General features: G+C 42.0%; 1 protein-coding gene across 1 annotated transcript in view; it reads right to left on the bottom strand.

Moving 5' to 3' along the window:
- The window catches only part of ptch1 (patched 1), a 148278-nt gene that overhangs the window by 62489 nt on the left and 58874 nt on the right, over nucleotides 1-26915 (bottom strand). The window contains 9 exon segments of the mRNA XM_033972105.2: nucleotides 3050-3175; nucleotides 7680-7778; nucleotides 8886-9041; nucleotides 9671-9802; nucleotides 12143-12290; nucleotides 14460-14581; nucleotides 17063-17261; nucleotides 25852-25943; nucleotides 26029-26098. Of these exon segments, the coding sequence (XP_033827996.1) occupies nucleotides 3050-3175; nucleotides 7680-7778; nucleotides 8886-9041; nucleotides 9671-9802; nucleotides 12143-12290; nucleotides 14460-14581; nucleotides 17063-17261; nucleotides 25852-25943; nucleotides 26029-26098 (1144 nt within the window).

Raw genomic sequence — 26915 nt, 5'->3', positions numbered from 1 at the left:
GTGACCGGTATATAGCAACTAACAATTAAAACAAAATATATCTATCAATGGTAAAAAGTCCTCAAAATGTCACCTATAAACAGGAAGTTGTAACCCAGTTTAATACCAGACTGAAAACCCAACTCCTCTCCCTGGCATTTAATACTAGCTAGACTGGATGTCTTGGTGTTCTTTTTATATCTGTATAATGTAAAGCACTTTGATCAGCTGAAGTTGTTTTAAATGCTTTAAGTTTTAAAATTACTACACACTTCTGTTATTGTCTGACTGCTTCTCCGCAGAAATCGGACTATAATTGGATAATGAGCATAGTCAGATTACCCAAGACTTCAGCCAAAACATATATTTGAGTAATGAGTTTTTTCACTGGCAGTGAATATATAAAGGAAACATTTTCTAAGCAGTGTAAACAGATTAAAGTTCACTCCAAAATGTATTTATTTATTTATCTTTATTTATACAGGGAAACTCAATTAGAGCACTTGGGCTCTCTTTTTCATGGACTCCCTGTTTAAAATACAATCCAACAGAAAAACAAAACAAAGCAAAATTAAAGCCACAAGCGGCATCAAATGGCCCTCAGGGGCTGTGCTTCACACCTGGCCAACCCGGCACTCCCTGTGGGTGGCACTGACGCACCACTTGCCTTTGTTTTCCTGTGGCTTTGGGGTGCACTTGTCACCAAACAAAGTCAAAAGACATCGGAAGCGCTGATGCACAAAATGCATCAGCGGCTTTTTAGGGCTTTTTCTAGGCATCAACATCGGCAACACTGTGCTAACGCACCCGACATCGCCATGGCGTCGGGGTTGCCCATTGACCTCCCATTCGTTTCGATTCCATTCATTTTAGCAGTAATAAATATGGCCCATGCCTGCGGCATAGGTGCTTTGTTAGGGCTCAATGCTAGGAGTGTGTTTGGGGACATGAGCGCTTCACGCTGCCTTTGTCAACATTGAGTCAAAGGGCTTTGCCCATTGACTCAATGTTGACGCTGATATGCTAGCAAGAACAAATATGACTATCCCATGCCGTAGTTTCTAGGATACTGGAGTGAGGGCAGAGGATGATGGGACACACGAAGCTGCGTGGTTCGTCAAAAGACATCGGAAGCGCTGATGAACAAAATGCAAAATCATGGGTTTTTCCAGGCATCGCCATGGCAACACCGTGCAAAATACAAACTTGGCCCCTTGGACTTTTGTGACGGGGAAGACCTGAAGAGTCACCGTGCCAAATTTCACGTTTCTTAATGAAGCAAATAAGTTCTTATGAGACTTTGCAATGTACAAAAATTTGTAAATTTTCCCCTTAGGATAAAATAGGCTCTTTCACGCATCGCCATGGCAATATGATATGATATGAGACTTTTTTGATCGGGATAACATGAAGAGTCATGGTGTCAAATTTGACATTATTCCATGAAACTAATATTTTTCTGATGAATGGGAAAATTTGGAAGCCTTCCCATTAGGATAACATTGGCAGTTTGGCACATCGCTATGGCAACACGGTGCAAAAAATGACATGGGTCTGATAGACTTTATTGATTGGGATGAATGGAATTTTGTATGAAATTTTTGTAACATTTCAGAAAATAAATTTTCTGCCCTTCATACAAATATGATATGTATTTGTTATTCTGTAGGGGGTGCTATCGTGGCAGTTTTGTTTCTTTCACAATGAGTAGTTTTACACAATAAAGTTTTACAACTGATTCAAATTTGAGCCCAATTGGACTTTGTATGCGCAAACGGGAGCAAATTTTGACATTTGAAGATTGCAAAAATTCCAATGGAATTTTGCAGCTTCGCTGCACACAGACTGTGACAGGTATCAACATAAATTGGATAACTTTTGATGGCCCACTTGTCTAGATGACATACTGCGATTTTCAGCCTGGTGAAGCCCCCTCAAAGGAGTTCAAATGCGAGGTCAGTGAAAACACTGACTCTGAATTTCGGAATTTTCAATCCAAGATGGGCAACTTCTGGTTTGTCAGGGGGTATGGCCATAATAATATTTTTTGTTTGGCATCACTTGATGAATGCATGTACCAAATTTTGTGAGTCTACGGCAAAGGTGACGTCAGAATGTCTCCCATTGAGTGCTTGGATAGGGCTCGATGCCAGGAGTGTGTTTAGGGACATGAGTGCTTCACGCTGCCTTTGTCAGCATTGAGTCAATGGATGACATGTTAGCAAGAACAAATATGCATATTGCTAGGATACTGGAGTCAGGGCTGGGGGGCGACGGGGCACATGAAGTTGTGCGCTTCGAAATTGCATGTGATGAGTGCATGGACGGAAGCAATAGGCCCTACGCCCTGTAATAAAAAAATAATAATATTTTTTGCAAAAACAATATATCCGACAACATTACAATGGCATATTATACGTTTTTTGAAAGCTCTCGACTTTCCTCATTACGCCGTGGGGACAATGGGCATGGCGTCAGGGTCGACCATTGACCTCTCATTGATTTCCACACTGACATGCTAGCAAGAACAAGTATGCACATGCTAGGATACTGGAGTAAGGGCAGGGGGCCCATGCACTCATCGTTGCAGAAGCAATAGGCCCTACGCCCTGAAGGGGCTCAGGCCTAACAAACAAGTCTATATAAATCATTAAAAACAGGTGTAGGTCTGTGTATAAAAAATTGTTATCAGATTATTAAATTCTGATTGTGTCACCAATGACTCCAGTTTTGCTTTTCCTTGGAGTGTGTTCCATTTTTGTGAAGCAAAACAGCTAAAAGCCCTCTTCCCCATCTCAGTTCTGGTGCGGCTCGTCCTTAGACTTATCCAACTTATTCAAATTCCAAGTTAACTCACTCCAGACCATCTCCTTTCTGCTGTGGACCATATAAAACCATATAATCCAAGTTGGTTTGGTCCTGTTCTAGTCTTGGTCTATTCTAGGTGCATTTCTGGGTTTAGTCCCAGTTTTGACAGGGTCTATGCTCAAGTGTGAGCATTGACTCCTTCAAGCAATTTCTAAACTGAACGACTAAAAACTAGAGCAGAGAGGATGAGTTTCAGCTGTACCTGGAGGGAGAAGGCTCTGAGGGCTGGGATGGGGATGAGAGCTGCCATGAAAAATGCTGTGACGTTACTGATGGAGGTGAGCGCCACGCTGGCTCCGGTTCTCTTCAAACACTCCCCGGTCCGATCCTGAGAAAACCACAAACAAATACATTTAAATAAGGTACTATGTGATACAGTCCCGAAATGTATGACAATATGGCCAAGTTTGTACTGTTTTAAATCCTTATTTGCTATGGCAGTAACACTTTTTCAGCTTTCCAAAACCCACTGCTGGTTTAGCAGGGAGCGGGCACTTAGCAATGCTGTCAATCAAAGCTGTTACTAACACTATTTTTATTTTGCACTGTTCTCTTTTAATATTAATTTTATGATGATTAATTATGTTTTGTATTTTGTATTTGTTTGTATTGTGATTTTAAATGTCTTTCTTATTATTCTTTAAAGCACTTTGAATTACTTTGTGTACAAATTATGCTATACAAATAAACTTGCATTGCCTTGCTAGCAGGAGCAACCCGGTGTCTTATTTATCTGTTATTAATGTTCATATCTTGATTTAGAGACACAATAGCAAAATGAAAACACCAGCATCACCAGGAAATGACGAGTCTGACAGCAGTAGTTACAGAGAGGGGCCACTGTTTTTCAATAGAAAGTGTGTCGATGGAGCCGGAACTGCACCCATGCTGATTTCCTATTTGGAACACTGCGGCTAGCAGGTTAGCTATGTCCATTTATATATACATTCTATGGTTGCAACTATTTCAATGAAACCTATAACTTTTGATATGATTAAAATTGGCCCAATCAAAGCATGAGATGACAAGAAAATGAGGAGTAAAAGACTAGGCCAGTGATTTAAACCAACATAAACACCAGTTAAAGACAGCATCATAACAAGTATCCTGGAGGCAGACCGCTATGACTCTGTTTTCAAATGTGGTTATTACAGTACTCGTTCACCTCTGACTTTTATGACAACACATAAATCGTACATATTCACAGTAGGAGGGAACCTTCTATAGCAAACCGGATTTATAGACTTGAAGGAAACATAATGAAACCCAATGCTGTTAAGAGCAGCCTACAGCCAGTGTGTACTATTTATGATTATGTACAATTAATATTGCAATACTTATGTGACTGACCTCAAGTGCTCTCCTGTAATCCCTATGTCTACCTCTGTTTGAAGTACATGTGGGAGGGGGATGTGAGATCACTTCCCCCAGGCCCCAAAATGTCTGTAGCCTGGCTTGCCTCCTACGGATAGCTGCACATCACACCGACTAGCCCATTTTTTTTTCATTTGCACCAAAATGACTATGTGACGCTGCCACATCCTACGAGTAACACTGAGAAAATAAAACTTGGGAAGGAAGTATGTCACAGTTCATACATCATAGTTCAAAACACTCGACTGGAGGCCTGCAGAGGAGGACCTGCATCTGGAGACCTGCAGAAGAGGACCTGCGTCTGGAGGCCTGCAGAGAAGATGTGGACATCTCCAGTTTTGTTCATGTGTGGAAACACGTAGGACCACACAGGTCGAGTGTCAGACAGGATGAATCAGGTCTGAGTCTGGTTAGGATCCATTGCACTCACGCAAAGGAAAAGAAATAGAGAGGGAGAGGAGGGAGAGAGAGAGGGAGGGAAAGATAGAGAGAGACAAAGAAAGTAACGGAGTGAGGAGGGATAGAAAAGGGAGACATATCAAAGAGAGAGAGACAAAGGAAGTAGACAGGAAGGAAAGAGATAATGAGGGAGAGGGGGGCAAATGAGGGAGAGCTAAAGAAAGTAAAGGAGAGAGGAGAGAGAGAGAGTAACAGAGAGAGAGGGGGGAGAGAGAGGGAAAGAGATAAAGAAAGTAAACAAGAGAGGACGGTGTATAGAGAGAGGAGGGAGAGAGGGGGGAGGCAGGAGGGAGAGAACGAGAGGGAGGGGCAGCCACAGGGACAAAAACAAGCAGAAACTTGCCTGTGTTTTTCCCTGAGATGAAAAGTCATTGTGATCCAGTGTCAACATCAACACAACCGAGGTGATGGAGACACACAGACACACACGCACACATACAAATACAAACATGTACACGGGCGCACACACACTCAAACACACACACTCTTAACTACAGACAAACGGCTGTTAAAGTTGTCTGGTATTGGAAGTGAGGTGGTCCATTACATCAGTGTTTTTCAATCTGTTGTCGTAGCAGACTTTTGCTGTTTGTAAAAATCCTGCGCCAGACCATTCACTAAATATAAATTAGGCTTTTTAATGAAACGGTTTGAGCAAAAAATTGTAAATAATGTCCCTGTCACTGCTATCAGGGACTAGGGGCAATAGTAGTCATTTTTGTGTCTTTTTTGGTTCACACTCCAAAAAGGACAATTATTACATTAAATAACTTGAAATGGTTAATTCAAATTGCAAACTTGTCCCAGGCACACCTGGCCATTCTGGCAACTGACTGAAAATCACTGCATTACATTACGGTCCATTACATTTTAAATCAAGTATATGAATTATTTTTGTTCTCCAGCTGCAGCACTGTGTTTTTTGATTATCTTGAGCTGAACTACAGGTACCATTGCATTAGCATCAACAATGAGAAAATGACATGAACAAAAATTGACGTTTGATTCCTCTATCGGTCTAGGCTGAGTCACATCATGAATCAGATCTGCCTTTTGAACACTGTTAACAAAAGTGTGGATAAGGATGTTCCTATTACTATCTGGGTAATCCCTCAGTCATCCAAGTCTGATACATAGCAAAAGAAAAATATAAAATCTGGGCAAAACGCTGTAGAAGTGAAGATGTTTTGCTGCTCATCCAAGCCGCTTCTTCAGTTTGGATCAGATTACTGGTGGACACTGCCTTATATCTATCTGAAGGGAGGAGCTAACTACACTGAAACTAAAAACACCAGTTATAGTTTCTGTAAACAATGGGTGTAAACAAAGAAAACAATAGGGCTAGCCAGGAAAATAACAGGTGTAAACTCACTCATTAAGGCCTTGAATGACTACCCTATGTGTGCACAGCGCACATTTAGGGTAGCACAATAGATCCAGCCTACAAACAGAAACTATAAAGAATAGATGTTTTTAGCTCCTCCCTTCAGATAGATATAAGGCAGTGTCCACCAGTAATCTGATCAGAACTGAAGGCTTCTTCATTTCTGGTCAGATTACTGATGGACACTGCTTCACTCTAAAACTTTTTGTCTAGTTGACAGATTTTATATTTTTCTGTAAAAAAATATTTACTGTATGTCTATTAATCCTAAAATGGAGCTAGCGTAAATTCAGCCTGGAAGATCTAACTTGCTCCCGGGGTTAGTCCCACAGTTTACCTGCTCCTCAGCTTCATCACCTCATTCCTATTACTCCCTGCTGCTGCTCCCTCCTCTTTGTTCAACCAGCACTCAGCCTGCCCTAATTAAAGCACCATGACAGATGCATTGCCTCTTCAATTCATGCTGTGCCCCACCATCTCACCACCACCTCCCCAGCGCCTCCTTGGCTCTGCATGATTTTATCGTCCCTTCACTCACCTCAGCCTCACCTCGACCACCTCCAAAGTCCAGACCCCAGCTTCACCTCTACCACCTTCAGGGTCCAAACCCTGGCCTCACCTCGACCACCTCCAGTGTCCAAGCTCCGAGGATGAAAACATCTCCTAAACATCATCTAACTAACCACACCCTTTCTCACAATGTCTTCCAATGGGGTCTGAGTGCCAACAAGAACTCATTCAATAAAGCCTACTCATACTTTCCTTTGGTGCCTGTCTGAGTCTTTCCAGGTTGAAATGCATCTGTTGAATATTTATCCAGTAGACTTGTCTAAAAAATATAGCATCTTTGCTGTATAATTGTTTTGTTGAAGCCAAATGTTGTAGCTACATTGTGGGAATCAGATACTCCTTGTACTGCTCCTCAGTGGTTGAAAGGAATGATGTTCTATCTGGCATTGGAAAGAAGTGTCATGATGCCTGTATTTTCTGTCTCCCTGTGTGCTCTCCCCCTCCCCTCACCTGTCTGAGCCTGGAACTGGGCGGAGTTCCTGGCTCCTCCCACGCGCACCTGGAGCGCATCAGCGCAATTACCTCCACCTGCTGCGGAGCATAAGTGGAGCCAGGACCAGACACTCGTCCTCTGCACCTCGCTCCGGCGCCGTACCGCGCGTTCCGCTCCTGGATCCTGCCCTGGACTCTGGCTCCTGTTCCCCGCTGGATTAATAATTGTGTTTGAACTGAATTTCACCACTTTGTAAATAAACACTGTCTGCCCCGAGTCTGCACGTCTTTGGTCCACCCAACCCCACCGGTTACGACAAGAAGCTAAAAAAAACTTTACATGTTTTGGGAAATATGGACAATAGTGTAGAATTTTCTTGTGAATAAAATGTTAAATGTTTCCTGCTGTACGCAGCCGACCGATCATACTTATTCACTCTATTCGATTTTCAGCATTAAATTGAGAAACTTTTCCACAGGTACAGACAGGCCTTACGTTCACACATTCCTCTAAGGTGGATTTAAGGAAGTACATGGGTGGCACATGGGTGGCACATGGGTGGCAAAAAGGTGGCACTGGGGTGGATGGGAGGTTGATGGTGCATTTCCTCACCTCAAATGGGATCCTCGTGTTCTGTCCCGTCTCACTGAAGGCATGGGCCAGGAGGAAGACATCATCTACCCCCACCCCAAGGGCCAGGAAGGGCAGCACCTAACGCAGACAAGGGTACAACAGTGTAAGTATAGTGGCTAGAGCTAGGCTGTTAGCGAATGACCCAATGTGTGGCTTTATTGAATTTATGTTCACCAAACAATGTGAAAATACATTTATTTAAATTGTGTAAAATTAAAGGTCCTTTTCTGATGGAGGGTCTGATACCTGCTTGCGTCCATGGAGTTATGGCTTTGCCTGAATTTTCCACAGTTTGGCCTTAAATGTGTCTATCCAGCTTTAGTAATGTGTTTTTATTACTTAAAAATACCTAAACAAAAATATGCAGTCTTGTTGAGAGCAGGTACCTCTCCACGCCTTAATCTTGCCCAGTGGTGGTGGTGCTGTCATCTGCTTGTCTCCATGGAGATTAAGTTTAATGCCATATTGTGGAACATTCCGGGCAAAACTCAGTACACAGCATTAAAGTTATCAATTTTATTGATTCTATGGAGACAAGCAAGTGACACCACCTGGCCAAGGTACAGGTCAGATCTGTGGAAAGATAACAAGCTGACAACTGAAGCTATGGAGCATTCAAGGCAATGCAATAACATCTCCATAGAGACAAGCAGGTGCCTCCACCATATCATACTGTTTTATGATTTATGTTTTAATAATGTTGTTTCCTCATCACAGACATACGGTACATTGAGATGTGTTTTGTTTCATTCACACATGTTTAACACACAAACGCATATTTGGGCTGAGTTCTTTTCTCAAACAGAGAACACTCTATTCCACCTTGTTATATCATGTGTTAAAAGAGGAAATGCTCCACTGAGTTTTTAAACTCCATACACCTTCACTAGTATCACTAGTATCAAAACTTCAGCTCTGGAAATGCTAGTCTCTACTAAACTAAAGGCAAAAGGTTAAGATGAAAAGCTTCATTGCATCACAAGGTGGAACATAGTATTTTAAGCTTTGGAGATATAGATAGGTAGATAGATAATCATAAATAGTTACTCAACCATGCGGGAATGAAACAAAACACAACTCCAGGTATGTTTTTGAGGAGGTAACCACATTATAGCAGAGGTCAGAAAAAAGCATCATTTAAACTAGCTCCAGTTCCTCATAGACATTTAGAGAACACATTTGCACCTGTGTAGTGGCAGCATTAAAGGAGATCCCCAGAAGAGAGCAGAGTCCCAGTCCGGCCGCCACAGACAGAGTGACCAGGAGGACTCCGGCCAGCCCCACAGCTCCCTGGGACTTAGCACAGTCCCAACGCAACATGGTCAGGCAAGCATACACCAACTGAGGAGTGAACAACACACAGACACTATCAGAGGTGGCTGGGTACATTTACTTTGTTTTTGAAGAATTACACTACTTTTACACCAGGTTTGAAATGTGCTGGATATAATGTTGAACACTGATCTTTAGTGGTGAGACAAGACACGAGATTGGATCCACGAGAACAAGACAAGATGAGATTTTTAATTTCTAATATGTAAATAGAAATAGTAATAGGGGATAGTGAATAGCGATTTATTTACCAAAGTTTTCTTCAAAATTTGTGTTTACGGTAAATCGCTCAAAGCGCTTTACATCAAGGAACAACTCCCTCCCTCTCACTCCCTCTCTCTCCTCCTCTTTCTCCCTTTCTCTTCACTTGTATCTCTCCACTCTCTCTCCTCCCCCCTCCTATCTCCTCTCCGGCCTCTCACCTCCTATCTCCTCCTCACCTTATCCTTCTCTCCCTCTCTCCTCCTCTCTATTATTCAGTTTTTAGATGTGTTCTAGGTTCATCATTACATTAAGTTACAATACAAAACAGACATATCAAATATAAACCAGATGTGAATCACTTTTGGGACTTTTTAATTACAGTTTTAAATCATATTACAGAGCGAAGAACATTTCTATTTCAGTTGTGTTGTTACCATGAGGAGGTAGCCGCTGGCAACTCGGATCATGCTGATGTCAGAGAAGGACCTCAGAATGTCCTCCAGAGTCGTGGTGGTGAACGTCAAGACCTTCTGAGATGAGTTCGCAGCCATGCTCTTCAGAACGACCTGGAAACAGAAAACAAAAATTATACAAGGAATCTCAATCCACGTAAATGCATATGTCCTTTAAATCAGTGGTCCCCAACCACCGGTCTGTTACGCATTTGCTACCGGGCCACACAAAAACAGTACATAATTTATCAGCGACCGCATCTTCTCCGACGTAACTTTCGCCCGTCCCTCATGATGTACTAATAAGCTTGTCCATACACATATAATCCTGATAGGAAATCACCACAGAAATCTATTTGATGTACTGGCAAGTATATTATATCTGTGATAGATCTGCTCTTGTCCTCCGCGATGACGTATCACGTTTAACACATCAGACACGTCACCCAAAAGTAAAGCCACAAGCTAGTGAAAATGAGCAAAAACAGAAGTCTTTGGAGAGTTTTTAATGGGGAAAAGGCCAACTGAGGAGCCAGAAGAGGAGCCTATGACCTCCAAGAAAAAGAAAGCTAAATTTAACAGACAATACCAGGTGTCCTACTTAAAATATGGGTTTGTCGCTACAGGTGACTCTCACGCGCAGAGTCCGCTTTGTGTAATATGCGGGAAAAGCAAATGAGGCAATGAAACCTTCACAACTGCTTTGGCACATGGAGACTAAGCACCTGGGATTAAAAGATAAGATTTTGAGTTTTTTGAAAGAAACAAATGTGAGCAAGAAGGAAAGAAGAAACAAGTGCAGGCCTCCCACTGATGCAGCGGTATGGTGAGTTGTATTTTTTATGCACTTAACTTATTTTTGCCATATTTATCTGCCACGTGTAGAAGGTCGGTCCGCGAAAATAAAACCTACATTGTTCTGGTCCGTGGTGCAAAAAAAAGTGGGGACCACTGCTTTAATTAATATAATAGGTCCATTCAAAACAGGGGCAGGTGTGATTATAAATCTCCAGATTATTAAAGTGCATTAGTGGCACCAATCTATCCAGTGTTGCATGTCCTTGAAATGTATTCCACTTTTGGGAAGAAAAATAACCAAAAGCCTTTCTGTCCCCTTTTAGTTCTAGTACCAGTTTTTAGACATAGACAATCATGACAAACAGGTGGTATACTGAGTCAGTCTATCGCCCTAGTCTCTTATAATTACATTTAAAAAAACATTTTATACAGTGTTGTTCTCTTCTGACAGATAGCGATAGCCAACCTACTTTGGCTAAGAGTGAACAGTGATGGGTTCATCATTACAATATAATACAATACAAAACAGACCCATCAAATATAAACCAGATGACTTTTGGGACGTATCTTGGATCATTGTATGCGTTTAGAGCATGAGAACAACAGCAATAACCACAGAAAGAGTGATTTGTAAAACTAATTAGTGACTTTGACAAAAAATTTAGGCTGTGTCTGAATGTCCACATTATTCCTACAGGGGGGACTATTTAAGGGTCACACCATTTCTAGTGCTGTCTGTATGACCAGTTGGTGCAAAAGTAGTGTACTCAAAAATTGCCACAACGCACCTTGGAAAATGGTGGACATCAGTGGTCAGTAGAGCAGTCAATATAGACCACAATGCTCTTACCTTGCTTGAGTTATTAACAGAGCAAGAATTTTCACATTTCAGACAATTTTTTAAAAATACAGTCTGTTCACGTGAGATCCAGCTTGACAAAAACTTGATGATTATCATTAGTCCATAAAGACTTGTGCCAGTCTAATCTGATCAGTATTTATGACAGACATCCAGTTTTATCAGAGTTTTTTCATTCAAACGACAGAGTCACATGTCCTGAATGTAGTGAGCTGTGTGTCTGAATCTCTGTGTGAATGAGTCTCTATAGAGTCTGATAAAGAGTGCAGGGCTGTGGAGTGAATGAGGGGTTAGGGGCTGGGGCCATCATTGAGGTTTGTATCGTGTGTTTTATGTTTTGGTGTTTGAGAGTTTTGATTTTGTTTACATTGAGGGTTTGGCGGTTTTGGAATTATTTTGCTTGTATTCTGGTGACAGAGGGATTATATCATAGACTGTATATATAAAAATGGACATAACTAATATGTTAGGTGCCGCATTCCAAATAGTCGCTCCCGGATTTGATTGACAGCATTGCTAAGTGCTAAACCAGCAGTGTGGGCGGGAAGGGACATTACCTTCATCAGCCTCACTTTGGAATGGCTCTTTGGTTGCTATGATACTCGCAGTCGGAATTCCAAATACGAAATTTGGCTTCAAATTGGCCCCTATAACTGTTAGTTTCGATGACCTCCTTTCAACTGGAGCCGAACGCAATGGGTGACGTCACACTTCGTCCACGTCTTTATACAGTCTATGGGTTACATATAGGATTGGCGATATCTCTCCTTTTCGGTTGGTGCTTTTGTAGTTTTTACCTCAGAGTACTTCCTCTGCCAGGCCTCCAATATAGCGGCGGCCTTCTCCTCATTCCAGTTGATGTGCGAAACCTGGTCGTAGCCACGTAAATGCTCAAACATCTGCTTAGGGGTCATCAGCTGGAACATGGTCTGCAATGCCTGGGCACTGGACAGAGGAACAGACACAAAAATCGTTTATATTCATGTGTTTATACCAGAGGAGTGATTTAAGGCCTGGAGAGGAGCAGAGCTTTAGAATAAAGTCATAGATGCATAGAGTAGAGCTCCTTTTAAAGTGTTATAGTGCTAAGAAAGGGAGAGGTCAAAGGTGAGGGGCTGAACCACTGAAAGGACAAAAGTGCCTTCATCCTTGTCCTGGGTCCCGGGGGCCTCCTCCCTGTGGGACATGCCCAGAACACCTCCCTAGGGAGGCGTCCAGGAGGCATCCTGAGCAGATGCCGGAGACACCTCAGCTGGCTACTCCCGTGTGACTGAGCTCCTCACCCTATCCCTAAGGGTGCGCCCAGCCACCCTACGGAGGAAACCCATTTTTGTATCATTACCCAGAGCTCATGACCATAGGTAGGAACGTAGATTGACCGGTAAATTGAGAGCTTTGCCTTCCGGCTCAGCTCCTTCTTCACCACAACGGACCGGTACAGCGACCGCATCACTGCAGACGCTGCACTGATCCGCCTGTCAATCTCACGCTCCATCCTTCCCTCACTCATGAACAAGACCTCGAGATACTTGAACTCCTGCACTTGAGGCAAAGGCTCTCCACCCACCAAAAGAGGACAAGCCACCTTTTTCCAGTCAAGAACCATGGCCTCAGATTTGGAGGAGCTGATTCTCATCCCAGCCACTTCACACTCGGCTGCAAACCACCCCAGTGCCTACTGCAGGTCCTGGCTCCATGAAGCCATCAGGACAACATCATCTGCAAACAGCGGAGATGAGATCCTGTGGTTCCTGAACCAGACCCCCTCCGGCCCCTGGCTGCACCTAGAAATTCTGTCCATAAATATAATGAACAGATCCGGTGACAAAGGGCAGCCCTGGCGGAGTCCAACATGCACTGGGAACAGGTTTGACTTATTGCTAGCAATGCGAACACAGCTCCTGGACAGTCCTTAGCAATGGGCCCCGGACCCCATACTCCCGGAGCACCCCCCAAAGGACACCACGAGGGACACGGAATGCCTTCTCCAGGTCCACAGAACACATGTGGACTGGTTGGGCAAACTCCCATGAACCGTCAATGACCCGATGGAGAGTATAGAGCTGGTCTAGTGTTCCACGACCGGGACGAAAACCACACTGCTCATCCTGGATCCGAAGTTCCACTATCGGTTGAATTCTCCTCTCCAGTACCCCTGAAATTGGAACACACCCTCCGGTCCCCCTTCTTATACAGAGTCTGCCAGTCCAGTGGTGCTGTCCCCGACTGCCATGCAATGTTGCAGAGACGCGTCAGCCAAGACAGTCCCACATCCAGAGACTTGAGGTACTCGGGATGGATCTCGTCCACCCCCGGAGCCTTGCCACCAAGGAGTTGCCAACCACCTCGATGACTTTGGCTAGGGTGATGAACGATAGTTGATTGCTATCAGGTCAAAGTGTCAATGAGTCAAAGTATCTATATGGTATTGGAACTGAAAACCTTCTCAAAATGCTACAGTACAGCATTCACTGCCCTTTATTTAACCTCGATCGTTCTGCTGAGAACACGTTCCACATAGACTGGCCCTGCAATGCCCTAGAATTGAACCTGGGACCTTCTTGCGGAGAGACCACTGTGGCGGGCCTGGTTCTGCTCCATTCCCGTGGTGGTAGGTGACTCTTGTAGCCCCAATTGCCCCGAGTTAAATTGGCAGAAGCGAGACAGCCAGTCTGTGCCATCAGCCCATCCAACCAGCGCCAATTATTCACTCTCACAATACAAAGCAATTAAACTCTCCAGTTCTGTTATTATGTGTTGTGATCTGGAGAGAGGGATAAATGGAAGGAGTGCAAGGGGGGATGGGGGGGAAGTAAAGAGAGAGGGTGATAGAGAGAAAGAGAGAATAGAGAGAGGCAGTCAGTTGGGGGGGGGCATTACATTTAACAACCTCAATCCAGATTGACTCTTTGGTTGCTGTGATACTCTGGGTCATAATTTAAAATATGGAACTCTTCTCTAAATTGGCCCTTGTAACTGCTTGCCTCGATGAGCTTCATTTGACTTGAGTCGAATGCAATGGGTACCGTCACACTTGGTCCAGTTCTTTATACAGTCTATGGTTCAAAATACACCATGTTTATGAGGTGAGGGGCCGGGGGAGGGCAGGGTTACCTGAGGAGGGGTCCACTGCCGTTCTTGGTAGTCCCGCCTACGATCAGCTCCTCCTGCCAGTGCATGTACTTCCTGGAGAGTCCGTCACAACCACCGGTCAGAGTGCGAGCTATGTCCAGAGGCTGTGGACGAAACAAGAATAAAATCATGGTCACTTTAAACTCAGTATTGTCAAGTAAAAGCAGTCTTTGCTTTGAATGTGTTATGCAGATTATTTCAATCCCAGAATGACAGGGATGACATCAGGACTCAGGCCATTATAACTACAAACAGTCTTGTATTTTTCAAGGATATCCACAAATTTGGAACGATTTAGATTTTTAGGAACAGGCTCAACAAACATGACGAAAGTCTGGGGTAAATCTGTCAAATGATCACTAGCCCTTACAAACACTTTAGCACCCTGCTAAAACAAACTAAATAGACCTGGTTTATGGCTAAAACTGACTTGACTATCTACAGCCATGTCGGCATTTTAATTCTATTGTTCTCTATGCTAGCTTAAAGGGCCCATATTCGACTTTTGTCTGATCTATGTAATAATGTTTTTGCCTCATCACAAACATACCTGGAGTTGTGATTTCAGCCCTGGAATTGCCAATCTCTACTGAACTAAAAGTAAAAGGTAGCTGTCAAGTTGAGAACTACTACTTCATGACATCAGAAGGTGGAACAGGGCAACTGAGCTTTGGACACACTAATAACAAAGTCTTAGTCAAACGTGTGAATGAAACAAAACAGAACTCCAGGTATGTTTTTGAGGAGGTAACAATATATCATGTTTTAAAGCTCACAAGAGTCAAATTTGGACCTTTAATATGTGCTGATAGAGAAGACAGTACTCTTTCTGTCTAGTTTTGTTTTATGTGGACAGACCTAGTAATTACAGAGACATTAACCAGAAACCAAAATGGCTTTATAATGAAAGTACAATTTTCAGTTTACAAGCTGTTAGGAATGTTGTGATGTTTTAGAAACCAACCCCTGTTCACAAGAAATCCTCCAAATTAAAATCCACAAATGCTGAACCTGCTCATTTATATTAATGCCAGGCCCGGTGTTCTGCTAAACTCTGCACCCCCATTGTCCTCTCACTACCGCACATGGTCAGAGCAGTGAAGAGAATGTGATGTTTCTGATACACAAATTACAAACTACATTTTTTTAGCCTAATCAAAAAAGTAAACTATTAATTTGCTGTCATAACATTATTATAGCAGTAAACCTGTCATAACAACACATTCTGAGGTTTGATAAAGATGATAAATGATAATACTGAAACTCATTTATGCCACTGACACAAAAACCCAAGAGCAGATTTAAACCATAAAAACTATTCTAAAGCTACAATATTGTTAAAAATCATGAGCTGAAATAAATAAACAGCAGAATGAAACACTAACAATCATTAGTTTACATCCGTAATGAGTCATACAAGTTATTAATTCAACCGCTTAATTCACAGCTTAAATCTGATCATATAGACAAAAAATAACCAAATAACCAATAGTGCAAAGAAAACATACACAAGATAAATATTGACTCCCAAAAAATATAGGTCCATCTTTCATATACTGAACATTAAGTGGATATAGTGATTATTGAGACAGGCCTATATGGCAGATAAACACTACCTCATGTCTGCCTGTTCTAGATGTTTTTAAGATTTATAATGTAAAATAGGCCTATGTTAATAATCATGAGTCTTAAGCTAAAATGTTACTTAGTTTTCCATTTGTGAAATTTTAGGGAAGAATAATTTGCTTACACGTAGAAACACAAGGAGGAGCAAAAGTCGTTGAGGGAGCATAGTTTGACAGAACACTGGGTCACCACTGCAACCATGTATATATAAATGAACATAGCTATCCTGCTAGGCGCCACGTTCCAACGACTCTGGCTGCAATTTACTTTCTATTAAAAAACTGGGGCCCCACTCTCTGAAACTGCTACTGTCAGGATCGTCATTTTGGTCTCAAAATGTTCATATTAACATGAATCTGGTGTTTTCATTTCACTTTTATGTCTTTCCTGTTAGCAACAGGTTTGACAGGTTTGTTAAGCACTCACTCCCTAAACCAGTGGTGTGGGCAGGAAGGGGCGTTACTTTCAATAGTCTTGCTCCGGATTGGCTCTTTGGTTGCTATGATACTCTCGATTGGAATTCCAAATTTGAAACTCAGCTGCAAATTGGCTGCTATAACTGCTAGCCTCGATGAGCTTCATTTGACTGAAGTCAAAAGCTATAGGTGATGTCACACTCACTTAGTCCACTTCTATACACAGTCTATGATTGCAACCTCAGTTAAAAATGTTTGCATCTTCCGTTCTAAAAAATAAAATAATGCCTCTTAATGTTCTTGTATTACGTTTGCTCCTCTTTGAAACTAAAATGCTCCATCTGTTTGGTCTGCACTCGGCTTGATTAACAATTAACCTTTTGCACCTGTTAATTTACAGCAATTTACAGCTTCTGAAATGGCAGCTACTCCTCCTGCATCATTGCCAAAAACATGGAGGATTTCAAATAACACCCAAACACACTATAGAATCAGTTTTGATGTTATCAGAGACCCAATACTTAGTCTTAATGAAGGTCTTACCTTTGTGGAGTTCTTGTTGGGGGCAGTAGGGGGGCAGTCGGGGTCAGCAGGATTCAGACAGGGCCTGTCCATGTATCCATGTCCTATATCTGCCTTCGCCAACATGGCCTGAAAAGTCTCCACGGGGAAGTGTGCCAGTTGCAGCTCCTGAAGGAACTCTTTTGGGTCAAAGTTGGACCACTGGATCCAATCTTTTCCACTGTAAAGGTAAAGATTATGAAAAAAAGTTAGCAATTTGTAAAAAAAACATACGTAGCCAGTCAAGTTTGGACAAGTCATCTTTCTACATTTTGTATACACATAGAAGAATATGAATATGAAGTAAGATATGTGGAATTATATAGTAAAAAAATAACTCTATTAAATATTTTTCGACAAAGGGTGGACACTTGAGGATTTGAATATAAAATATAAAAAACATTTGACCATTTTAACCAATATTTTTGACCATATTTGACCAATCTATCGTTGTTTTCACCTCCACTGGTACACGGCCACTGTGACGTAAGCACTTCCTTCTCCAGTTTTATTTTCTTAATTGGTGATCGTCGTAGGATTCAGCAGCGTCACATAGTCATTTTGGTACAGATTAAAAAAAAGGGGCTGCTCGCTACTGTGATGTGCAGCTATCCATAGGGGGTGTTGTGATAACGGCGACGTCAGCTGCCATTGGGCACTACAGTTTTCAAATGCAGAAGTCAGCGGAAGTTGTTTTTTTATTAGGTAGTTTTAGATGAATATTGTGATTTAAAATGTGTAAACTGTAATATAATGATCCAAGGGTGTCAGAGATTAGAACTATAGAGCACATACAAGCACAAATTGGTTGGTTTAAAATGCCATGTTTTTGTGTTAATTTCAAAGGGTTTGCATGCATCATCACTTTATCTATGTTCTAATTTAGAAGCATATATAAGACTTCAATGTGTTCCCAGTTTGCAAATCCATTTCGAATGCCATCTTTCTCTGCACACACGCACACACACCCCCGCACACACACACATCCCCCACACACACACACACCCACACACAGATTATAGCACATGGCTGCATCCAAAATCCCTCCTCAAACAAAGACTTCAGTGAGAGCTTTTAGTTTTCCAGAATGACCCAAACAAATTGCGCACGGCAGAATTCTTCCCCTGAACCAGGCCCTGTCCCTCACTGCTTTTTGTCCCTCACACATTCCCATCTCTCTTCCTCCAAATCGCTCTCTCCATCATTCACACAACATTGTATGTGTTTAACCAGGCCTGGTTTATTATCCCCACTCTTCCAACCAGAACGGGAAATAAAAGTATGACATTTACTGACACAAAAATCACAAAATACCTGGTTAAAGGGGGGGAATCATGCAAAATCAAGCTTTTTATAGGCCTGTCTCAATAATAACTATAACAATTTAACGTTCAGTATATGAAGCTGGAGCTTCTGGGTCAATATTTATTTAACTTCCCTGACTCATTATCATAGTCTGTCAAGAAGTGGACAGAGTCAGTGTGAAGTCACCCACAGAGCTCGGCTCCAGTCAATGGAGGCAGCATGGTGGCTGAGTGGCAACACTCATGCCTCACAGCAAGAAGGTTTGGTTCGATCCCCGGGTCGCCCAGGCCTTTCTGTGTGGAGTTTTGCATGTTTCTCCCCGTGTCTGGATGGGTTTCCTCCGGGTACTCTGGTTTCCCCATCAACCAAAACATGAACGCCCTTCGAGACAACTGTTGTTGTGATTTTGGGCGTTACAAAAATAAAATGAATTGAATTGAATTGAAATGAAGCTCATCGAGGCTAGCAGTTTTAGGGGCCAATTTGGAGCCCAGTTCCATATTTTGAATTTCGACTGCAGGTATCATAGTAACCAAAGCGCCAATCTGGAGCAAATCTGTGGAAGGTAATGCCCCTTCCTAGCCACATAGCTGGTTTACGTGGGAGTGGGTGCGTAACAACACTGTTAATCAAACCTGTTGTTAACTCTAGCAGGAGCAACCTTGGGAAAAAAGGAGCCTAATTTGTCTAAAGTATAATAAATAATAAATATACCAGCATCATGTATACAGGGTTAGAGCCAGAATCATTGTAGCCGCTAGCACCACCCATGATCACTTTCTATTTGGAACATGGCGGCTAGCAGGTTAGCTATATCCATTTATATATACCAGGCCCAGCTCTGCTTAGCTTTTGAGATCTGATGACATCTGGCTTTGACAAGGAGGTATGGCCGCAAAGTAAGTAATCTAGCAATCTCTCCCTGGGCCAATTCAAACTCTCCTTATAGTTAGCAGTACAAGCCTGTACAAGGCTCTGCCCACAAGCACATAGGCAATACAAATGCATGATACTCACACAACTACTTGACAAACCTGATGTGATGTGCAGTAGTTTCATTGGGAGGAGGAGGAGGAGCAGCAAAGGAAAGGAGGGACATTAGAGGAAAAAAAAAAAACAACTATAAAATAATAACTCATAGAAGTGTAAAAGCTCCTCTTCATGTTTGCAGTGAAAAAGAAGAGAAGTCCCAACACACAAAATGATGGTACACACATGCAGAGTGAAGGTTCAGCTCTGTATTACTGTAGCAGAGGCCCATTAACACACAGGACAGGACAATAGGCTGAGGCCTCAGACTGGAGCAGAACCATCAGAAGGGCTACGCTTGCCAACAATCATTACAATAGAGCCTTCAATGGGATGGGCTAGGGACACACACACATGCATACCCCCCCCTCCCCCCGCATACATACACACACAGATGTGTACACATAAACACATAAGAAATAAGAATACACACACGAGCATATGCACGCACTCCCACTCTCTCCTCTAGCAGTTTCGTTTGGATGGCTCTGAAGCAGGATGGTATGATATTAAAATTTAGACTCACGACTTACTGTGATACAAATAATTGTAATTAACAAACCAAGGCAGTATAATGCCCTCAGAAGTGGACACCAGGACCTTGTAGAGAAGAAAATTGTAGTGTGGCCTAGACAATCCAAAATGTGTTGTCCACATATGTGGACGCAGGCCCTAGGAGGTTATAGGAGTTCAGATTAATTCATGATTGTTGTAAAACCATGTGCCAAAATCCTTCAAATACGGATTCATACAAATTCAAACTAACACAAACTACATTCAATTGGCAGGCTCTGCAGATCGGTGGCTCATCTTGTTGGTCTCGAACGCCCTTCGAGACAACTGTTGTTGTGATTTTGGGCGTTACAAAAATAAATGAATTGAATTGAATTGAATTGGTCTTGTTTTTCTAATCCATAATTCCACACATCAGATTTCACCTTCCTGAGTGGATATAAATGTGCTCCATCATTGGGATCCAGATCCACTGCCTGCCCACTAGCCATGACGGTGACTGACAGTGATGAATAACCATCAAAAGCTAACAAGTTTTACTGCTAACAAGTTTTATTGCTATGACAGAAGGCCCCCTTGTGGGCAAACACCAGAACTAACATGAATATTCTGTCAAAACTGGAAACATGAGGCAGCCTGGTGCCATCAGGCAATTATAATCATGTGCGATGATCACGATTATTAAAAAATGCCAATGATTAATTGCAGACCTTTTTTATTGTGATTAACAATATTATATGTTACAGTCATGAGAAAGATAATATCATGCTGAGGCCCTGTGATGGAGCTATATCTACAGTTACACCGCGTAGACTGATTAACAGAAGGACAGTTAGACTGTCCAATCAGAGACATTTAGTTCACATTCCCTGTAAGAAGATAACATCCAGTCCTACTGAAACTAATCTGAAACTTGCTGTGCTCAATGTCAGATCTTTATGTAACAAGTCCTTTTTAATTAATGATTTTATTTCTTCTTTTAGTCTTGACTTTATGTTTTTAACTGAAACATGGCTCAACAAAAACACAGGTAATGCAATTCTAGTGGAATCAACTCCACCCAACTTCAAATTTGAATCTGAAACACGTGTAAACAAAAAGGGTAGAGGTGTGTGTGAGTTTTTTAGAGATAATTTGGTCACTCACAGATTGTTATTTGGAGTGTTTTCATCTTTTGAGTATGTTTCTTTTAAAATGGAGCTAAAGCAATCACCCTCCATACTCTAATTAGTCATATACAAACCTCCCCAGCACTGTTTTATTGATGATTTTACTGCTTTCAGTCGTATGCACAGACTTTGATGACTTTGAGTCATTACAGGTGATTTTAATGTACATGTGGATAATGTGTTTGACAGAAATGCTAAAGAGCTCAGTTCTGTCCTTTGGTCTGACTCAGCACGTCAGCGAGCCCACCCACAACAGAGGAAACACTCTGTACCTGCCCATTACAAAAGGAGTAAATATTTCAAATGTCAATGTGGTGGATGTTGCTCTGTCTGATCATTTCTGTGTCTTTTTTGACATGGCTGTTATTCCCAAACCAGTGGCTGGTCCTGCAGTTCTTCAAAAGAGACACATAAATGATAACACTGGTGCACCGATCATGGAAATGATGCACTTTGAAAACGTCTCATGTTGATGTTGATGATTTGTTAAACTCCGTGACTTTGAGTGTTTTGAATGTTCTGGACACCATTGCCCCAATGAAGGTTAACATGGTTAAAGATAAGCAGAAAACGCCATGGAGGAAGGATGACTTGGTCAGGGCACAGAAAAGGGAGTGCCGGAGGGCCGAGTGGGAATGGCGCAAGTCAAAGCTCCAGGTTCATTATGAGATTTACAGAGAAAAGATGCACATGTACAACCACAGTTTATGTAGAACAAGGCAAAGGTATTTTTCTGACATTATTGATAGTTGTAGTAACAACTCTTGTGTCCTGTTTGTAACACTAAACAGATTAGCAAACCCCCCAGCTGCTGCCGTTAGAACTGATTTCCACATCTAAGTGCAATGAGCTTGCAGTATTCTTTAATGACAAGGTTCAGGGCATTAAAAATGCTATCAATTCCACGACGCAAAAAAACAACCCAGCACGCACCTAGACACTTAGAGCTGACTCACTTTGCACCTGTAACTGAGAAAATGTCCAAGAGATTGTCACCAGTCTTTCATCTACATGCTGCCTCGATGTGTTACCCACTAAATTTCTAAAGTCTGTGCTGTCACCACTTGCTTGCAGAGTTAACATGTCACTTCAATCTGGAACATTCCCAAGACCTTTGAAAACTATGGTTAACAAACCTCTCCTAAAGAAGAGCAGTCTTGATGCCACGATATTGAACAATTACCAACCAATCTCAAATCTGCCGTTTCTAGACAAAGTTCTTGAAAAAAGGTGCTTACCTACAGCTTACTAACTTTCTCCAAATGAAGAACTCCTTTGATGTTTTCCAGTCAGGTTTTAGACCCCATCACAGCACTGAGACTGCTCTTATGAAGGTGACAAATGACATCCGCCTGAACACTGATACAAGCAAAGTCTTAGTCTGGATCCTGGTAGATCTGAGTGTTGTTTTTGACACTGTGGATCATGGGTAGGGATGGGACGATATTCAATTTTAGACTCACGATTATCGTGGCCAAAATAATCGTGATTAACGATATTATCGTGATAATTATTAACCTGTTAACGTTCCGACGGCCTGGGCCTACTTTACAACTTTACAGCAATGTACATACACTTCTGCGTCACCCACACAAACAATCTACACATCAAATGAAAGGTGCGGCGCTCGTCTTTCTGGATATGCAAACCACTTACACCTGCAATCACCACAGTGCTGACAGGAAAGACATTTTTACAAAAAAGTCACAAAGTGAGAATCTGGACTTCACTTACCATTGAGCGCTCTAGTTCTGTCAAACATCAACATATTCACACAAAGTTGGTCTCATTTGTTCCGTATAATCCAGTCAAGAAATTATGTCCACAAAATAAGATCCTCCATGTCCAATCTGCTGCAGGAAAGTACTCCAAATATGAAATCTGCTCCGTCACTTCCTTGCATTTCTTTTGTCGATTTCAGGCATAATAAACTTCTGACAGTGCCAACTTTGTTCCCCAGTGCTAAACACACGTGTTAGCTTGTGATTGACACCAGTGTTGGCCAATAAGGTGGGGGTTGTGGGTTACTGAGGCCGCAGACAGCGAATCAGTGCTACAGATGACTGAAACTTTACGCCCCACTCTTCCCCTTGTAGAATCAACCAATTACATCACACACATTTAGTGACGTTTTCCCCTTACAGCCAATGAGCAGCAGGACAGGATGATGTATCACATGCCATGGTTTTCCGTAAACAGACGTACCCGCAAGAACATGTGTACTCCTCAATGCCATGCTGTCGAAATGGACCAGTCCTTGTTGCGCTGGAAGTGACGCAAGTGCCCGTCGACGAACACTTAATTTTTTTAATTAAGGCACTTTGGTGAATTGGGAAACGAGTGGATGCAGAAATGTGTGCATAATGGCGCATTTTACGCACTGTTGTTTTGCGTTTTAAACATGACGAAATGGACAAAACAAAGGGAGTACGTGATCGAGGACATTGTGGATGTTTGTACAAGTTATACTAGAGGCATCTCTGACCCGGAGTGGTTCATGGCAAAGAGTAAAGATCCCACAGTGGACTCAGGAGTAAAGGACCTTATTTTTTGATGGATTGGATGCTGTTCTCGATCGGTAAGCATGGTGTATTCTGCTATTGACTTAATTGTAGGTAAAATATACCGTGTATAATAGTTAGCATTGCTTCTGTGCACATAGTGCGCATTCGGACCATGCGCTCTGGCACATTTGTGTTCAGCTGTATGAATTAGACTTAATTTGTCTATTGTTTAAAAAGTGTTGTTTTATTCTGCAGTTTGCATTATTGTAGGTAAAAATCTAAGATGTGCCACATTAGCGTCTCATCTGTGAGCACGGGTGAGGCGCGCACTGGTATGTTCCTGTGGAGAGTTAGGGATCAGACTTTGTTTATTGTTGATGTCTGGCAGAATATAGTTCAGACAGAGATAAGCACAGAAGCTACAAGTGTCATTGCTATGTCAGAGTGGGCAAACACCAGAACTAACATCTAAACGTTGTGTTGGAACTGCAAACATGAGGCAGTGTGGTACGATTATAATCGTCGCTTACGATTATAATCTGATTGCGATTATTTAAAAAATGCCACGAACGATTAATTGCGGAACTTTTTATCGTGATTAACGATATTATCGTATATCGTCCCATCCCTAATCATGGGATCCTCTTACAGAGACAAGAGGACTGGGTGGGCACCTCTTGTACGACACTAAACTGGTTCAAGTCCTATCTAGAAAACAGGGAGTACTTTGATGAAATTGGAAAATGTGTCATTTTATCTCTCTGTGTGATAAAATGTCCCTGACCTGTGGGGTCCCCCAGGGGTCAATCCTGGGACCCCTGTTGTTCAATCTCGACATGCTGCCATTAGGCCAGTTAATATGCAGCAATAATGTGTCCTGCCACAACTATGCAGATGATACTCAGAGCTATGTCTCACTGGCAGCAGGTGAATATTGACCAGTGGATTCACTCTGCCACTACATCCAACAGATCAGTGTGTGGATGCAAAACAACTTTCTCCAGCTAAACTCAGACAAGACTGAAGTCATCATCCTTGGCCCACAGAAACATAGAGAAAGTGTTAGCAGTCACCTCCAGTCTCTCTAAATCCTTCAGATCAGGCTAAAATTCTAGGGAAATAATGGACTCAGACTTGACATCAAATCAGTAACATCTGCAGCTTTTTACCACCTAAAAAATATTGCAAAAATCAAAGATATACTGTCAAAGCATGACTTAGAGACACTTATCCATGCATTTGTCTCCAGTAGGTTAGACTACTGTAACGGCCTGCTCACTGGCCTCTCCAAACAAGTGTTAAGACAGCTGCAGTACATCCAGAACTCTGTTGCTCGGGTCCTGACTAGAACCATGAAGTACGAGCACATACGTCCTGTGCTCAGGTCTCTGCACAGGCTTCCTGTAGCTCAAAGAATAGAGATTAAAGCAGCTCTGCTTGTGAACAAGTCTCTCCATGGCCTAGCAGCAAAGTACATCTCCAAAATGTTAGTGCCATATGAACCATCTCGCACTTAGAGGACTTCAGGGACAGGCCTCCTGCTGGTAGCCAGAGTCGGGACTAAACATGAGGAATCTGCGTTTCAGTTTTATGCAGCTAAAATCTGGAACAGTCTTCCTTGAGATGTGAGACAGGCCTCTACTTTGACAATGTTTAAATCCAGGCTCAAAACAGTTCTGTTTAGCTGTGTATATGACTGAAATGTTTTTATTCTGCACTCTTCTGTTTTAATGTTAGTTTTATGATGATTACTTATGTTTTGGTTTTGATTTTTATTATTTTATTTAACCAGGTAGGTCAGTTGAGAACCAATTCTCATTTTCAACGACGACCTGGCCAAGAAGCAGAAATTTCAACATACAACAGAATAACATCCATACAGGCAAAGACAAGACAAAACAACAACACTAAGACAGTTACTATACGTTACGATTTGTGTGATTTTAATGTCCTTCTTATTCTGTAAAGCACTTTGAATTACTTTTTGCTATACAAATAAACTTGCCTTGCCTTGCCTTATCGTATATCGTCCCATCCCTACTGATTGGGTATGTAAGATTTGTTTTGTTTTTTTAATTTTGGATGTGTTTATCACACTGAAAAACTGAAAAACATGTGTCATTACTCTGAGTGGGCTTGCGTCTCCACAAACCAGACTCTTATTTGTCCTAGAGATATTTTGTGTTTTTATATACAACTTAAGACCAATGAGTAAATAGCTTCTATATGAAGTAAACAAGACTGGACTCACGACAGGTAGACCGTTCCAGTATGAAGTTTGGCTCCTTCCCAGAAACAGTCCAGGGGCGTGATGATGAGGCAGGGGTGTAGTCTTTCTATAATCTAAACAGTAACAGAAGCACAGTTAGCTAGCTCCAGTCATAACACTGCTATATTTTATTATAACCTTCATTATGTTTACACTCACCTGGTCCACAACAGGTGTTTCTGTAACTAGTTCTCCTGATTTGTAGCATAAATGTTCTAAAGTCCATTGCCTGCAAAACAAAAGGCAGTTTAGATGTTTATTCTCATTTGAAATAAAAAAAGCATCATTTCAAACAAGCAGAAATCTATTCAAAAGGAACTGCAGGCTGTATTCACACATAAATTATCTTTAAAAGCTCTTGGTACTAAACATTGTGTCACCCTCTTCATTCGCCACCACCGAATATGAAGAATGAACTTTAGCCACAGCTTACTTGGGGTGGACTGAGGGAGGAGTGGCTGCCAGCGGCTCTTCCAACCACACATACACTCACTAAATGCTTACATAGGTAAGGTGGGTGACATGTTTCAGTCCACCTATTGTTCTCTTTGTTCCTGTTTTGTTTTTGGTCTGAGGATAGATTTGTAGTTCAGTGAGAGATTATGTCTTAGGCCCCCATTCCTGTTTAAGGAAGGTCTTTGTCTTTCCTTTAACTCCCCTTTCAAACCATTTCTTTTCTCTGGCTAAGATCTGAACCTCACTATCTTCAAAAGAATGGTTAGTGGCTTTGAGGTGGGGACGTACGGCCGACTGGGGTCCAGAGAAACTCTCACGCTGGTGTTAATACATTCTCTTATGGAGTGGCTGTTTAGTTTCTCCAATGTATTGCTCACTGCACTCTTCACTACACTGAATAGAGTAGACTACATTACTTTGTTTATAGCTCAGGGTTTTGTCCTTTGGGTGAACCAGTTTCTGTCTTAAGGTGTTAGTAGGTTTGAAATAGACTGGGATCTCATACTGTCTGAAAATTCTCTGAAGTTTTTCAGACACACCTGATGTGTCCCTGTTGTCCTGTTTGTTCCATTGAAGGCCTATTTTGGATA

Source organism: Periophthalmus magnuspinnatus, chromosome 9 (assembly GCF_009829125.3).
Source record: "Periophthalmus magnuspinnatus isolate fPerMag1 chromosome 9, fPerMag1.2.pri, whole genome shotgun sequence".
Taxonomy (NCBI): Eukaryota; Metazoa; Chordata; class Actinopteri; order Gobiiformes; family Gobiidae; genus Periophthalmus; species Periophthalmus magnuspinnatus.
Note: the sequence above shows the minus strand (reverse complement) of the source record. Positions and strands in the feature narration are given on the sequence as shown.